The following is a 16041-nucleotide window of genomic DNA, read 5'->3' on the forward strand; positions in this document are numbered from 1 at the left end:
CCTGTTTCTGGAAGAAGTTGAGTACTTTTACTTTGGTGCTGTAGTAAGTATGTTTGAGAGAGATGTTTTGGTGCCAATACTTTTGTATTTTCACTCAAGTACAATTTTGAATACAGGACATTTTGTTTGGTATTGCTACTTTTAAAGAAGCTGAGCACTTCCCCCACTGTTTGATGAGCCTACAGTGACCCTTATCATCATGGCCCTGTTACTTTCACACCAGGGAGGGAGCAGTCCTCTTGTTCAATCATGAGCAGCTGTTTATCTTTGCAATAGAAGAGCTGTTTGAACGATAAGTCATAACTACTGTATCGGTAAGTTTTGCATTGTTTATGCTGTAATGCTCTATTGTACAAGCACAGGAAGTGTAAGTGTCACTGTATATGAGTGAGCCTAAACTGGTGAATGTGTGCAATATAGGATGTTGCATGACTCGGTGAAACCACATCAATATAAAACGAATTGGTTGACACCGATCCTACGTGTTCCAGTCTGAAAAACGCTGAGAATTAAATGTACAAAGCCAAAGGCAAGGCAGAGAGAAAGAAGCTGAAGTTCCCGGGAAATTCTATTCCGCCAAAACACTAGATAATCATAACTCCCGCCACACACTGTGTGAAATGAATGACGTATTTGACGCCAACGTAGCGTCCTGCTGAAAGCTGAGCCAATGGCGATGTAGAAAGTGACCACAATGTCACGCAATGGACCAATCAGATAACGGCGGAAGTCCAGCTGATCGGAGGGGGAGGAGTTGCCAAAGCATTTGGCGCAAGTTTAGTTTGTACTGCTAGTAGTACTGTTGTGCCAGCTGCCTGCTTAGAAAGAAGGACATACAGTCACTGGATTTCTCAGCATTTCAGCAGATTTACCTCGTTTTCGAATAAGGTCCAATTGGTAAGAATGATCTTGTTGATATACGTATCTGTTTAGAAGCCAAGGACTCGGGGACACGTTTTTAACTTCATATCGCAGGAGAAACTTGGAGGTTCATTTGCATCGCATTTCGTGTCTGCTTGTGTTTTGCCTGGTTATAATAGCATACATTGCGATTAGTAAACCGTATTTAACTTTCCTGCTTATTGTGTGTACATTATGTGTCATGATGTCCAGTTATAACCATTATTGAGGGATTGACAATTGTATGTAGATAGTAGTTTAATGTGTTGGCGCCATTATAAACAATGCATGCAATGTTTTACCTCTTCTCGGTCCATTTAATCATTATACTATCATATTAAAACAATGTCACTGTGTTTAATCGTAACACTTGAATCAGTATTAACCTCATATAGTTTAAACTTTGTTTTAGTTTCATGAGTGTTTCATTCATTCATGTTTTGGCGGTGGGCTTTCTAGCCCCGAGCAGCTAAAAGCCTTTACGATACCACTAGCCCTGATACGTGACTGACAGTCATGGATGGACTTCAACATAGTGTTTGCACTTTCTCCCCTTTTAGCCCGTACATCTACATAAACGTTCAGATTTCAAATATAAAGTGCTTACCACATGGCCATGGACGTTACAATTATGTACGGCCTCTCAGAAGTTTCCGTATCTTCCGTATTGTTCAATTAAAAAGCATTTTAATCCAATCGGTGGCCATTTACTCCATATTTGCTCTTGTGCTTATACGTGACCCTACCGGTTGGGAGGTGTATTGCTCTGATACATTATCATAATCTATGATAAAAATGGACACCGATCGGATTAAAATGCTTTTTATTGAACAATACGGAACATACGGGTACTCCTGAAGGCCCGTACATAATTGTAACATCCGTGGCCATGGGGTAAGACTAAGACCTTTTATATTTGTGTATGTATGTAGATGTTCAGGCCGTAAAGGGAGAAAGTGCAAACACTGTTCAAGTTCATTCATGACAGATGACCGTCTTGGCTCTAAGGCTACGATAGCGCGTGAACCGTGAATACCGACTGTTTATGTCAATGTACTGAATGCACCCAATGTATTTTTATGTGATTCAGCTTTTTGAGGGAAAATGCCCAACACACGATCCAAGGGCCAGGGGGCTCAGCCTACTCTGCAGTACCCCAGGCGTAAGTCCGTCAGACCCGGCCTCCAGGCTAAGAGCAGCCCGCTGCCAGAGGAACAACCACCGGTGGAACTTAAAACACTGATCCAAGATCGGCTACTAGGAGTAGGACCCCTCTCTCCAAGAAAGGCGAATACAACACTGACCCCAGTGCGGCTGCTAGGACCCCTGGGACTCTCTCCTAAAAAAATATCTCCTCTGTCACCATGCCTGACGACGAGACTGCCCCTCAGCCCTCGAAAACGTACAGGTGAGTGTGGGGCATATACTTACATTATATGCATGATCTCAGTTTTTCATTAAGGTATTGAGAAATAATGATAGAGCTGATTAGCCTAGCTTACTCAAATGCAGAACTAGCAATGCGTGTTTGATTTTAATGCTTGCCACAATGGTTGCCCACATCTAAAATGTTTTAGTAGGTGACTTAATCTTTTTTACAACAGTGGTTTTGAACGTGTGGGTCGGTACCCCGATTTATTTGGGGTGTCCCCAGATGACAGGAAAGTGACAATTTAAGGACTTTAAAGATCTTTTTAATACATACAATGTCACACATTGGCCAAATGGTCAATACATTTTCACTATTTATCCGTGGAACCCGAGTTTGTGGCATTATGTAGCAACAGTACATGTTTTAATACATATGGTCAGTATACCTCTGCATCAATGTTTCCCTAGACAAGTTCCTATTCATTCATTGTGTCTTTTCTTCAAAGGAGATGAAAATGGATGTAACCTCAGTGCCAACGTGATGGGCTCGCCCCCGAAACAGAGCAGACCAACGCTGGGCCTGGGCTCCCCACGCAAACTGGGCCTGGGCTCCCCGCGCAAACTATTGCTGGATGAGAACTCCATGAACTTTACCACTATACTGTCCCACAGAGGAGGCCTGGGGGGTCCTCTGTCCCCCAGGCAGCCCCTCACCCCCCCCTCCTCCAAAGCTCTGCCCAGCAGACTCCAGGAGACGCCCAGTGGAAGCCTCACCTGTCAGAGTCCTGAGAAGAAGGCGCCGGTCAAAAGCTTGTTCTCAGAAAGTAAGGCTGCCTTTTCTCTCTTTTTATTCTTTGAATGACTGATTAAAAATGCATATATACATGCTGAACATACTGTATATTTGCACACATCTGTCGTGTCAAAACAACGAAACACCCAAATGTTCAAGAGCTTATTTCCATCGTGGTTCTATTGGACACAGGTTTTATTGTTCCATTATCTGAAAAATATCACTTAATTTGGACATACAAGGTTTCCCACCTATGATATGGCAGGTAGAGTTCTCAACGGGCCTGAAAATTAAGGCCAGGCCCTAACTGGGCTCTACTGGCATAGCTTTTCTATTGGCATAGATTTTGGGCCCGACCCGAAAACGTCGGGTAGGTTCGGGCAGAATTTGAGAACTCTAATAGGTTGATCTGGCTCGTAACACCACTAAAATACAGTGTCCAAGATACAAGCATATTATTTACACCAAATGATAACCATTTAGGGATTTATATTTGATGACCTGAAACATTAGTCTTTTTATGATTTCACAGTAGGTTATATTTTGTTTTAGTTTCAAACTTTATTCACCAATTGCTGATATTAAATGACTCTTCCTCTTTTCCGCAGAGTCAAAGTACCAGGGTGTGAAGCAGGCCCTCCACACGGCCGTCCCAGAGCGACTGCTGTCCAGGGAGACGGAGCGAGCGTCCATTCGGTCCTTCCTGGAGAAGCAGGTGCTGAAGGCCCTTCCCTCCAGCCTCTACATCTCTGGAGCCCCGGGCACAGGCAAGACAGCCTGCCTCAACTGTGTTCTGCAGGAGATGAAGGTGAGTGTTGTTGTAGCCTTCACAATGTTCTAAAATTATCTGTAAATCTGTACTGTTTGTTTGGTAACAGATCAACAAGCTCAAAAAGCGTCGCAAACAAGCTTGTGGATCTGCTACTTTTGATGCTTTTGTGTGATGCTGTAGTATGATCGAGTAGGGCTTTAATTTACGAAAAAAACACGAAAAGGTAGATGTAGTGTCACTCCGTCTAATTCTTCTAAAAGATTAACCGAGATCTCACAAAAACACAAAACGGTATATGAGCTGAACAGCTTCCTTCAGTGTCTGACTCAACCAAATTAAAAGACATCATCACCTTTATACACAGGAACATCAAAGACTAGACTAATTAGGCCCTATTTAAACATCAAAGGGATCAACATCAGAACAGGTCAGTTAGACCTTTTTAGACACACATGACATGACACTCATGACATTATGAAATGTGATCAAATTACCAGCAATAGCTTTTTAACCTTTTTTTTGCCAAAATTATTCTTAACTAGACCATACCCAGTCGACGCATGCGTGGGGGGATATGCGCACATGATCTGGCAACCCGGGAGGCAGTTCGTCCCATAGCTGGGCAGCCCCGTAACCATGGCGACAGTGTTTGACACAAAAACGCTAATAAGAAGCTGAGATTTGATGAGATTGAAAAACGGGCTTCACAGTTAAGTTCAGATGGTAATGGTCAATGGCTGTGTGCAAAATCAGAGCAATTGGTCCAGCCAGTGGGGAGAACCGGGTAGCTTCACCACCACCACTACAAACGCACAGAGGTTACTAGAATTATAGTAGGATGAATTAACTCAAAATAAAACGATGACAATTGGTTCCTACAGTAGAATATGAAGATGGGAGGTTTCTGCCCGACAGCAACGATTGTATTTGGCATTTATTCGTCCTCTCCAGCCTTTGTCCCTAGACTACAGTTCTTAACGGGCCGGGAAACAGTAAGGACCGGCCCTGCCCGAAAAAGCAATCGATATAATAATCGCTACAAAAATAATCGATAGTTGTTGTTGCCGTCCTAATTGTATCCGAACTGTGTTTTCCCAGGATGACCTGAAACCAGTGAAGACGGTGGTGGTGAACTGTATGACACTGAGGAGCTCCCACGCCATCTTCCCTCTCCTGGCTGACAGACTGGGCGCTCCTGGCAGCCACACAGACACCAAGCTGCAGAAGCTGCTGACCAGCCCAGGACCCCCTGTGTGAGTACAGTACCTCCCCTAAGACTCACATCCACTTTATTATATCCCTCAGGAAATTGCAAGAGAAACAAGTAAGATTAAGGACAGGTGATGATAAGAATGATGTAAGAAAAAAAGGGGACACCTACTGAAATGGATAGGTACGCCAGAACAATGAACTTGAGAAGAGCACACTGTTTTTACTTACAAAAATGTATGCAGATACAAAGTTTCGGTTGCCTGATGAAGGTCAGAGTGACCGAAACGTTGTATCTGCATTAACAATTCTTTTTGTAAGTGAAGACAGATATTAGTGTATATCTAACCACAGATCACTTTATTTCTATTTTCCTTTTTTGTAATATTTTTAATGTATTATTGGGAAAATGGGTCTAAATATACAGTGTTTTTTTTCACAACTTAATTATAGCAACGTTTGTTCATCAAACGTTAAAAGAAAGTAAGTAAAACCATTGTTTTTCTCTGTACTCTCTCAGGCTCCTTGTGTTGGATGAGATGGACCAGTTGGACAGTAAATCCCAGGACGTACTTTATACAATCTTTGAGTGGCCCTACCTGCCAAAGTCCCGCCTCTGCCTCATTGGTAAGAGTTGTTATGTTGTGTTTTCTTTTGTGTTCAGCGGTGTGACCACCACACGTGTATATACATGCGTAATATCCATTTGTTGACTTACTTTGACCCTAGAATTCGTTGATGATGATCAAAAATACAGTGGAAATATGTATTACATTTGGACAGTATGTTGTTCAGATGGGTTTCCTTTGTGTAATGTGGTATGTGTTCTTTTCCCAGGCATTGCCAACGCTTTGGATCTGACTGACCGCATCCTTCCCAGGCTGCAGGCGATGCCTCGCTGTCGCCCCCAGCTGCTCAACTTCCCTCCCTACAGCCGACAGGAGCTCACCGCCATCGTACAGGACAGACTAACACAGGTAACAAAGAAACAAACGCCTTTGGTGAAAGGAGGAATGCACATTTTTAACTCAAAGTAAATAATGCATTGTCTAGCAGATCTACAAGCTCAAAACGCGTCGCTTAGCGCCAAGGTTCGAGCTTGTGGATCCATCTGATCAAGTAGTAGTAGGGTATTCATTTACGAAAAAAAACAAAAAGTTAAATATGGAGATAAGAGGTTTCTGCCCCGGCAGCAACAAAATGTTTGTTGCAACCATGACTAATGGTGTCTCTTTTTGGTTTCCTCTGTCCAGGTGTCAGGTGAAGGGATGCTGGATGCCGCAGCGGTACAGTTCTGTGCCAGGAAGGTGTCTGCTGTGTCGGGAGACGCCAGGAAAGCTCTGGATATTTGCAGGTAACATTTGCCCCCATTAGATGAAGAAAAAAAAAGTTTGTCATTTGATGTTGCAAGTGTTTAATGCACAAAGTGTAGTTCTGATATAGTATATTCAAAGTGGGGCCTGGGCTCCTTGAGGTGGTTCCAGGGGGTCCCCAGCAAAATTGGTTCCTATATTACCTTTCACCACAATCGGCTTAACCACATTAACCCTATTTTATACTTTGGCTATTTTCGAATATCCAATCTAAAATTGCGACGCGTTGTGAGCTTGTAAATTGGCCATTTTAAAATATTTTGATATTTAAATTTAGAAGAATCTTGAAAATCTTTACCACCAATCTTTACCACCGCGGCCAAATGCATGTCAATTTGTGGGTCCTTGACAGGACAACGTTTGAGGACCACTGTAGTAGACCATTTAAGTCTTTTTGTGTATTTTGACAACTAAAGTTCCCATCACATTACAGGAGAGCGGTGGAGATGGTGGAAGCTGACGGGAGAAAAAAGGCGACCGCAGCTGACGGCAAAGGTGGGTAGTGGGCACTGTCATGTAACCAGACAGTCATCTAGGGCAGTGGTTCTCAAACTTTTTCATGTCAAGGACCCCCAAATTGACACTTATTAGCCTGCGGACCCCCATTTGAAAAGATAAGCCAGGGACCCCCATAAGAGAAGATTTTTACGGCTCTAGCAGTGATTCTCAATCATTGTAATTTAAGGACCCCCCCAGTTTGACATGCATTAGGCTACGGACCCCCATTTAATGGCATTTCTATCTCTGGGACCCCAATTCATATCGTAAAATCAATGTTAATTTAACTCTGAGATTTACAAATGGAACCAAATGGACCCGTTAGGGTCCATTTGGTTCCATTTGTACAGTCTCAGAGTTACACACCCATAAGGGTCCATTTGGTTCCTGTCCATCATTTAGCTGGGGACCCCCTGGAACCCCCTCAAGTACCCCTGGGGGTCCCCGGACCCCACTTTGAGAACCAATGATCTTGGGCATACAGCCAAATACTGTATAAATCAGGAATTACGGCGCCTGCCAAAATAATTTTAGTTGACTAAATCAACTGTAGATTTAGTCGAGCCAAAAATCTTCTGATATTTAGTCAACTAAAACTAGACTAAAACTAAAACCTTTCAGATGACTAAATTGAATTTTATTCAAAGGTCTATGACTAATACTAAATCAAAATTAACTCTGGTGTTGTCCTTCCACTCTGTGTTTTCCAGTGGCGAAGGTGAGCGTGCCACAGGTAGCCAGGGTGCTGTCTGAGGTGTACGGGGACCGCATGTCCTCCACGGGGGGAGGGGAGGGGGAGAGCCTCCCCCTGCAGCAGAAGCTGCTGGTCTGCTGTCTACTGCTGCTGACACGCACTGGGAAGAGCAAGGAGGTCCCGCTGGGCAAGGTGAGAGAGAGAGAGAGAGACTCACAGTAGACAATGCTTCTATCTAATATTAGTCAAAACAGTGGTGTAAGGTGTATCAAGTACTGTTAAGATGTATCAAGTACTGTTGACACATTCACTGCCAGGGGTTTTCTAAAACGGCCTGTAGCTTCTGCCAGCAATTTTAAGCATTCTGACTAATCTTTCAAGAACCACAGAATATTTATCTCCAGTATGATCGATCCCCTGATGGTTGCTAATCACAGATGGTTTCACTTGTGCTTCTGTGAGAGAAAAGAATGTCATCGCGACTAGGGATGGAGCTCGTTAATTTTTATTGATAATGAGCACCTTATCGAACCTGCTTATCGAACCGAGCTTTTATCGAGCCCACTATCGATCTTTTTCTATTATTAAGAAAAAAGACGTGAGGCGAAAAATTCTGAACAGAACCGGTATCTTTTTTTATTGGCCAGTTGTGACAGTGAGTTTGTGGCTGACCACTATCTAAAATTAAATGAAGATGACAAAAGTAAAAAATATTTTTGCCTATCATTAAAACAACCATTCATATAATGTGCAATAAGTGTTAAATGGCTTTATATTATGAATAGTACTGTAATAATTACTATAAAATCTCCATGTCTCTTCAACTTTTTATAAACAAAAAATGCATAGTTATTTTTTCTATTTTTTCTTTGTTTTAACCAAAATATATCATGTGCACTACATTTTACTAGGGCATTCAAATACAGTACTTTTCTAACAGACAGAAGGCAAGTGACCTTTTTACTTTTGGAAAATAATATTGAAAAAACGGTTAATGTGTGTACTGTCACTTTAAAAGCGCAATGTATACTTCATCGTACGACAGTGTCACGCACCAAACATGGCCGATCTCCAAGCTCACACTGCGTCTGTTCGCACCACGTTGTGAGCTTGTAGATCTGCCATTTTCGGCAACGATAGACTGAGGGACGGACAGCACTGTTTGGCACAACTTGCAGCTATCAATACACTTTTAGACCAACATGTTTGTGCCAGCGTGGGTGATTAGATTTATTTCTTGATCGCCTCTTGTTTTGATAGTTTAGACATGACGTCATGGGCCGCTGCACTCGATAACAGGCTCGACAAGCCTAAAGCTTATCGAAAACCGGGTCTCGATAAATTCATGCCCGGGTATATAATGGACCCGGTTTTCGAGCTCCATCCCTAATCGCGACCTCCCGTTCGCTTGTTATACGCCGTTGAAAATAGCATGTATCGCCAAAAATACATAGTAAAACACTGGAGCCGAGATACAGAATATTTCCCAAATACTTACGTGTGTGTGTGTGTGTGTGTGTGTGTGTGTGTGTGTGTGTGTGTGTGTGTGTGTGTGTGTGTGTGTGTGTGTGTGTGTGTGTGTGTGTGTGTGTGTGTGTGTGTGTGTGTGTGTGTGTGTGTGTGTGTGTGTGTGTGTGTGTGTGTGTGTGTGTGTGTGTGTGTGTGGTTAGGGTTAGCCAGGGTTAAGCCAGAGATGTTAAAATTACCCAAAATCTGAGTAGTACTTCCACCACTGAATAAAATAATGCTTTGAGTGGTTCAGTGGGAAGAGGTGTGTGTTATGTATGTGTTTTTGTACCATATTTTGTACCACAGTATATTATGTTTTGCATTAAGCTCATTGTGCTTTTCTTATTGCGTTTCCTTCAGCTCCATGAGGTGCACAGCCGCCTGTGCACTAAGCGGCAGGTTGGAGGCGTGGGCCAGGGAGAGTGTCTGTCCCTCTGTGGGCTGCTGGAGAGCAGGGGAATATTTGCCCTGAAGAAGGCCAAGGAGACTCGCCTGACCAAGGTATATACAGCTCAACGTAACGATCAGGGGTCTTAAACATCTTTCAGCCTAAGGACCCTTAGCTGAGAGAGGAATGAAGCAGGGACCTCTACTACATATTGTATAAAAATGATTAAACGTTTTCATCCATATTCTGGTGGGAACATAAGCCAAAGAAACTAGTTGTGAGCTTGTCGATTGGCTATTTTTGGCAAAGAGATCTGGTTTAGTCCACACTGTAGATGGAAAAGAGCCAACTCTGGTCCAATTTACTGAATTCTTGCAAGTTTGAGTGGTTATGTTTATGCTGGCATACAGTCAAATGCTTTTGGATAAAATAATTGGTTAAATATCATTGTTACTTATGGCTGTATTTAGCTTTTCTTTACTTGGTTTGAGATTATTCTGTTTTTATGTTGGGATCTATATCTGTATTATTTACAATCATGTTGGCTGCTGGGAAACGACAAAGACCTTCATGTCTGTCTGTCTGTCTTTCCTCCAGGTGTTTCTGAAGATCGAGGAGAAGGATGTGGAGAACGCTCTGAAGGACCGCGCTCTGCTTGGTAGCATTCTTGAAGCCGGCCTCCCATAAACCCCCCCCGGCCTCCATGATATTATCGTCTTCGGCCCACAGATTTCAGATTATTTATTATTAGTGGCTTTTTGTTGCTGCCCTTTTTTAGGTTACGCGTTCAGTTTGTTGAGCGGACAGTTGTCTATGAAACCTTTTTCCTCCTTAATGCTACAATCCAGGACTTATTTTATTGAATAAAACTGTATTTTATGATCTAATATGGTAGTTTTCTTTCCTATTTTAGAATGCAAGACATGCATAGATAAAGAAGTAAAAACAATACAAGAAGGTATGAAACACAATACAACAAAACAAACCCTGGTAGAGTATGTTGGTAGAATATAACTAGATCGTCTGCAGTGGTTGGAGGTGGTTTCCCTACTCTTCTTTTTTTTTGCAACTTATTTTTTATTGTTATCATCAGATCGACACATTTATGCATAGACAGCAACAACAAAAGAGTAAAAGAATAAGAAAGGTAAAGCAAAACAAAAGACATACTTCCCTACTCTTCTATTGAGAAATGTCAACCCTGATGTCGGTTAGGTGGACACCTACTGCCATCTTCATTGTTGAATGATGATGACATTGTTAAATATACCTCTGTGTCTGGAGAGGGAAACGACAGACAACGAGTCGGATTGTAGCTTAAAAATGGAGGGGGAGCATTTTCTTTTTATCAGCATTTTATGCTTGAAAACGGCTGTTGGAAATAACAGCATTGTTTATTATTGTGAATTTGTATATTTCTTTTCTGTAATAAATGGATGATAAGACATTTTAATTAGCAGTCCTTGTTTTGTGTCATGAGGTATTCAACATGGATGTTTCATGATTACGTGGTATTACACCGTTGACCATAAGGTTGTCAGGAGGAAATCCTGACAGCATGGTGGTGAAAGGTGTTGCAAGTTGATGGGGAAACATTTAAATCGAAGAATCCAATCAATATAAAAAATGTTTTATTAATTAAATGCACATTTGTCCTTGTGCTTGTAGAATACATTGGCACAAATCTTTGAATATATATTTTTAAAGGGATTTTTACTCAAATCTTTGCTTCTGGGGGTCCCTGGCACAAAATATTTTGAGATGGAGGGGGGGGGGGGGAGTCGGTGACCAAATATCATTTTGAGGGTCCTTGACACAGCAGCGTAGGTAAGCTGGAATACAATTTTGACTGGGCCTGACCGATGCTGTGGGGACCACATGTGCGTGCAAATGACCATAAAACAACAGTAACCACACACTCCCAGCCTTTACTAGCGCCATAATACTGTGTTGATAATCTACTGGTTCAATGTCAACTTGACACACACACATGCACACACACACACTTAATTATGATGCTGTCACATGAACACCATTAATGGAAGCTCGGAGTAAGCAGACCACAACGATCATGGAACTTGTGAATGGTCAATAAGGTGAAGTGGATTTGACGAGACAGACGGTGTGAAGCAGAAGCGTAGCGTCCGTTGGGCCTTGGCCCAGTCAATGGAGGTCTTGCCCAGGCTAGCTGGTCCATTGTGTGACCCGTTAAGTACTGTAGGTAGGCATAGGCTACTGTCAGATGTCCCGAAGCAGTCAAAAAGAGAATCCTGGGATTCATGAATTAAATTACAGACGTGTGTGTGTGTGTGTGTGTGTGTGTGTGTGTGTGTGTGTGTGTGTGTGTGTGTGTGTGTGTCAAATTGACATGGAACCCTCAGTAGATTATCAACACAGTATTATGGTGCTAGTAAAGGCTGGGAGAGTGTGTTGTTACTTCTGTTTTATGGTCATTCGCACGCGCATGTGGCCCGCATGGCACATTTTTTTTAGGTGAGAACCTTGTATAAGCCCTATAATGGGTTCCCGTTCTCACCTGCACTTATTTCTGTGTTTTAATTAATTGTTACCTTATGTACTGCTTCTATTGTGCAAATAAATACATTAAACTAAACTAAACTTAAAGTTACTCCGCTCCTCCAAAAACGACCCTCGGGCCTTGACCCCTCAGACGTCAAGAATACTCGACTGTACTGTGTTTCCAGTCATGCAGGCGAGCGTGCCACAGGCAGCCAGGGTGCTGTGTAGACCCCTTAACAGACGATGTCACACTGATAAGAACCAGTATGCGTGCAACCAGTATGCACGCAATGAAACCCATTCTGTCAGGTCTCGCTAGGACGCGCCTCACTAGCCAACACACAAGAGGGGGTTGGGGTGTGTTGAAACCAGCGCACCCCGAAACAACAGATTGAGAATTGATTGCATGAAACAATCACCTGTGCAGCAGTCTCAATGTTGGTAAACAAATAATAGGCTCTATGCACAGCAGCCATTTTGGAGAGAAATTGGGCCTCTTCTTACTTCCTTCACAGGTGTTACCAACCAATGATACTAATGAAGGCTCTGTTCCATTCTGGTCAAACAGAGTCAGGTTGCTGATATTGTGCATGTTGGCTCACTAGAAACACTAGTGGGTCTCAAAGTGTGGTCCAGGGACCCTCATGGTTCCTTGAGGGGGTGTAACTCTGAGAGTTATGGGGGTCCTTGAAATTAAAAGGTTTGAGAACCACTGTGCTACACTAAATGGAACAGAGCCTTCATTAGTATTATTGGTAACACCTGTGAAGGAAGCAAGGAAGGGGCCCAATTTCTGTCCAATATGGCTGCTGTGCATAGAGCCTATTGGTCTATACCACGGCACTGTTGTATACGGGGATCACTCCTTTCCATTCGTTCCTCTTTTGTAAACAAAATGCTCTCAAGACTCTAGCTGGATCCCTGCTTATGCCATTTTGACTATGCTTGCACCTCTTGGTTCTCCAACATCTCAATTTCACTCAAAACTAACTACTACTTCTTGGCCTTAAAGACGCACTGAAGTGACATTTTCGGTCATTTTATTTTGAAGGTTCAGCCCGAAACGTCGACTCAACGACTCTAAACCAATCAGAAGGTCCCATCCCTTCAGGCTATGGGACGTTGGATCTCAATCACTTCAGCCGTGCTGGCACACGGCTAGTGCTTGTTTACAAGTGAGAGAGAGACGGCCAGTGAAGCACGTTTGCTACTACCTGGCTTATTTCTAACCTATAATGTTTTCAGATACATATTTTAGTGTGCAGATGAAGTTTAAAATGAGTAATACACTCATCTTCAATGAGATTCAAAACGGAGTATCTCTGTAATTAAAATCAGCTGTGTTTGAAGAACGTGCAGCTATGGGAATCAAACAGGTGCATGTAATCAAGATTCATTTATATTCGTGAAGGCTGTATTATGTCATCACGCAGCACGTTTTCGTTTACAGGAAGTAATTAAGATTGGCTTTTTAGGGACTTTAGATGTAAAAATTCACAAAAATGGGTTTTTTTCATTTTTTTTGGCATCTATTGTTAGGTATGCCCATATGATGACCACGGATATGCTCTAAAAGTGTGAAAAACATATTTTTCATTTCACTACACCTTTAAAGACGCACTGAAGTGTCATTTTCGGTCATTTTATTTTGAAGGTTCAGCCTGAAACGTCGGCTCAACGACTCTAAACCAATCAGAAGGTCCCATCCCTTCAGGCTATGGGACGTTGGATCTCAATCACTTCAGCGTGTTTGTTTACAAGTGAGAGAGAGACGGCCAGTGAAGCACGTTTGCTACTACCTGGCTTATTTCTAACCTATAATGTTTTCAGATACATATTTTAGTGTGCAGTTGAAGTTTAAAATGAGTAATACACTCATCTTCAATGAGATTCAAAACGGAGTATCTCTGTAATTAAAATCAGCTGTGTTTGAAGAACGTGCAGCTATGGGAATCAAACAGGTGCATGTAATCAAGATTAATTTATTTTCATGAAGGCTGCGTTATGTCATCACGCAGCACGTTTTCGTTTACAGGAAGTAATTAAGATTGGCTTTTTAGGGACTTTAGATGTAAAAATACACAAAAATGTTTTTTTTTCATTTTTTTGGGCATCTATTGTTAGGTATGCCCATATGATGACCACGGATATGCTCTAAAAGTGTGAAAAACATATTTTTCATTTCACTACACCTTTAAGCCCATGACCCACCTAATTCCAACACACTTTGCTAGTTTGGGATGGCTCAGGGTAGAAGACGAGGTTTCTTTCAAAATTGGCCTGAGAAAACATCTATCAGGAGACCACAACGGGAGGTAAATGCAATTTTCCTAACTCTTTTGTACACATAGTGTTTGTATTTGTATTAGTGTTATTTTCTTTTGCTATATTGATGGACTGAATACATAGGACTACAATGGAAACAAGTCCCCAGGATTTGTTTGTGTTATCCTTTTAGCCTTAATATCTTACTGTACCACGTGCTGTTTACATTTCTAATTAATAAAGTATATTTAATCAATAAAAAAAAACTCTTGAATGTGTTGTTTCTAACCAGCTTTCTCCCCATCTCTCACAGAATAACATGTTGGGTCCGCAGCCAGTCAGGATTCAAACCAGCCCACTCCACTGAAACAGCACTTCTTGCAGTGAAAGAAGCGCTTCCATGCTGCTCAGGCTGACGTCCACTCTGATTCTTCTCTAGATCTACAGTATCATTTGACAGTGAACCGTCAGCTTCTCCTGGACACACCATTTCTGACCTTGGCATCATTGGGACGGCACTCAAGTGGGTCACCTCCTACCCAGCAGGTTTTTGGAAAGGTTTTATTTCATCCTCCTGTACCCTCTCTCTTGAAGAAACATGTATGCATTTATAAACAAAATATATATTATATATATAATTTATATAATTATTACAAATAAATATGAAATAAAAAACCTGGAAAATAATGTAAAAAATCACACCCAGTGTGAAGTGGGCGGTGTGTGGTCATCACAACATGACTCACTTTAAAAAAAGGATAAATGACTTTTTTTAAAGTCCATACTGCTATTCATAGGGCTGCACATGTGTCAGGTGTTTCGCTAGCCAATCACAGTCCTGAATTTGCAAAGTCAGCCAATCACATTACAGTTAGTGGTGATGACACTAGCTGTAATGTGATTGGCTGATATGAAAAAAGTATCGATTTGCATTAACAATGGAAGGGTTAGGGGGTACAGACATTTTTTGGTCGGTGTCCAAAACTCACTTATAGGGGGCGGCTACACCGCCCCAAAAACAAGACAAATTGAATCCCTGGATCCCGGGATTCACATGGGAACGGTGTGGCTCCAATGTGGATCTCGGACTTCATGCGGTCAACCTGAGACGTCAGTATCTATGATTTATCTACTTTTGACTGCAAAAGTTGCCAATGCCATGTTGAACGTTTGAAAAAAAAAAAAAAAAGATAAATGATCATAATAAATGATCAGCTCCCATCATTTGTAGTTTTCAGGAAACTACATAGGCCTATGCTGCCATTTTAACTGCATATATAACATATAAATGAGGTTAAGATAGCAGCAGATGTGTATAGATGCAGCAATAAGAACAGTTATAGAACATAGTCTCAGAACCGTTTCCACTTAACTACTCTATCAGACTGTTGCCAGGCTGTCCTGACAACACAGGCCCCACATAGGATTGCTGTTCTGTATGTATAAGACTGTCGGGGTGCTGCAGGGGCATTCTGCTGCTGTACTCCAACTGCCACCCTGGTTACTTTGACATGCCTGTGTAGCAGTAGTGGCTCAGAGCCTCTGCCTGATGACCAAAACCTAATATCTCCGCTGGCCAAAGCAGAATTCCCCTTTAGGCTAGCGGTTAAGATGTTGGCTTAACACATGGTAAACCGGGGTTAAAATCCCAGGCATGACAATGGAGCCGTGACTCGGATCGGAGTAGTAGTGGCCCAGAGCCTCTGCCTGATGACCAGAGTATAGAGTGCATATCTATTGGGCTTCCTC

At 42.1% G+C, this 16041-nt stretch overlaps 1 protein-coding gene across 1 annotated transcript; it reads left to right on the top strand.

Annotated features, from left to right (window-relative positions):
- Positions 1–789: 789 nt before the first annotated feature.
- Positions 790–10948, top strand: cdc6 (cell division cycle 6 homolog). Its single transcript, XM_084082018.1, has 12 exons — positions 790–897; positions 1991–2308; positions 2778–3095; positions 3673–3872; positions 4935–5089; positions 5566–5672; positions 5883–6022; positions 6299–6399; positions 6852–6913; positions 7627–7802; positions 9480–9620; positions 10105–10948. Exons 2-12 carry the CDS (start codon positions 2005–2007, stop codon positions 10192–10194), a joined length of 1794 nt encoding a protein of 597 aa, XP_083938144.1. The 5' UTR covers positions 790–897; positions 1991–2004; the 3' UTR covers positions 10195–10948.
- Positions 10949–16041: the final 5093 nt, after the last annotated feature.

The sequence above is a fragment of the Gymnoscopelus microlampas genome (genome assembly GCF_963454915.1).
Source record: "Gymnoscopelus microlampas genome assembly, chromosome: 2".
NCBI lineage: Eukaryota > Metazoa > Chordata > Actinopteri > Myctophiformes > Myctophidae > Gymnoscopelus > Gymnoscopelus microlampas.

Coding starts and splice junctions, on each gene's coding strand:
- cdc6 (XM_084082018.1), top strand. CDS start 2,005: ATGCCCAACACACGATCCAAGGGCCAGGGGGCTCAGCCTACTCTGCAG. Junction 3,873..4,934: donor GTGTTCTGCAGGAGATGAAG/GTGAGTGTTGTT, acceptor GTGTTTTCCCAG/GATGACCTGAAACCAGTGAA. Junction 9,621..10,104: donor AGGAGACTCGCCTGACCAAG/GTATATACAGCT, acceptor TCTTTCCTCCAG/GTGTTTCTGAAGATCGAGGA.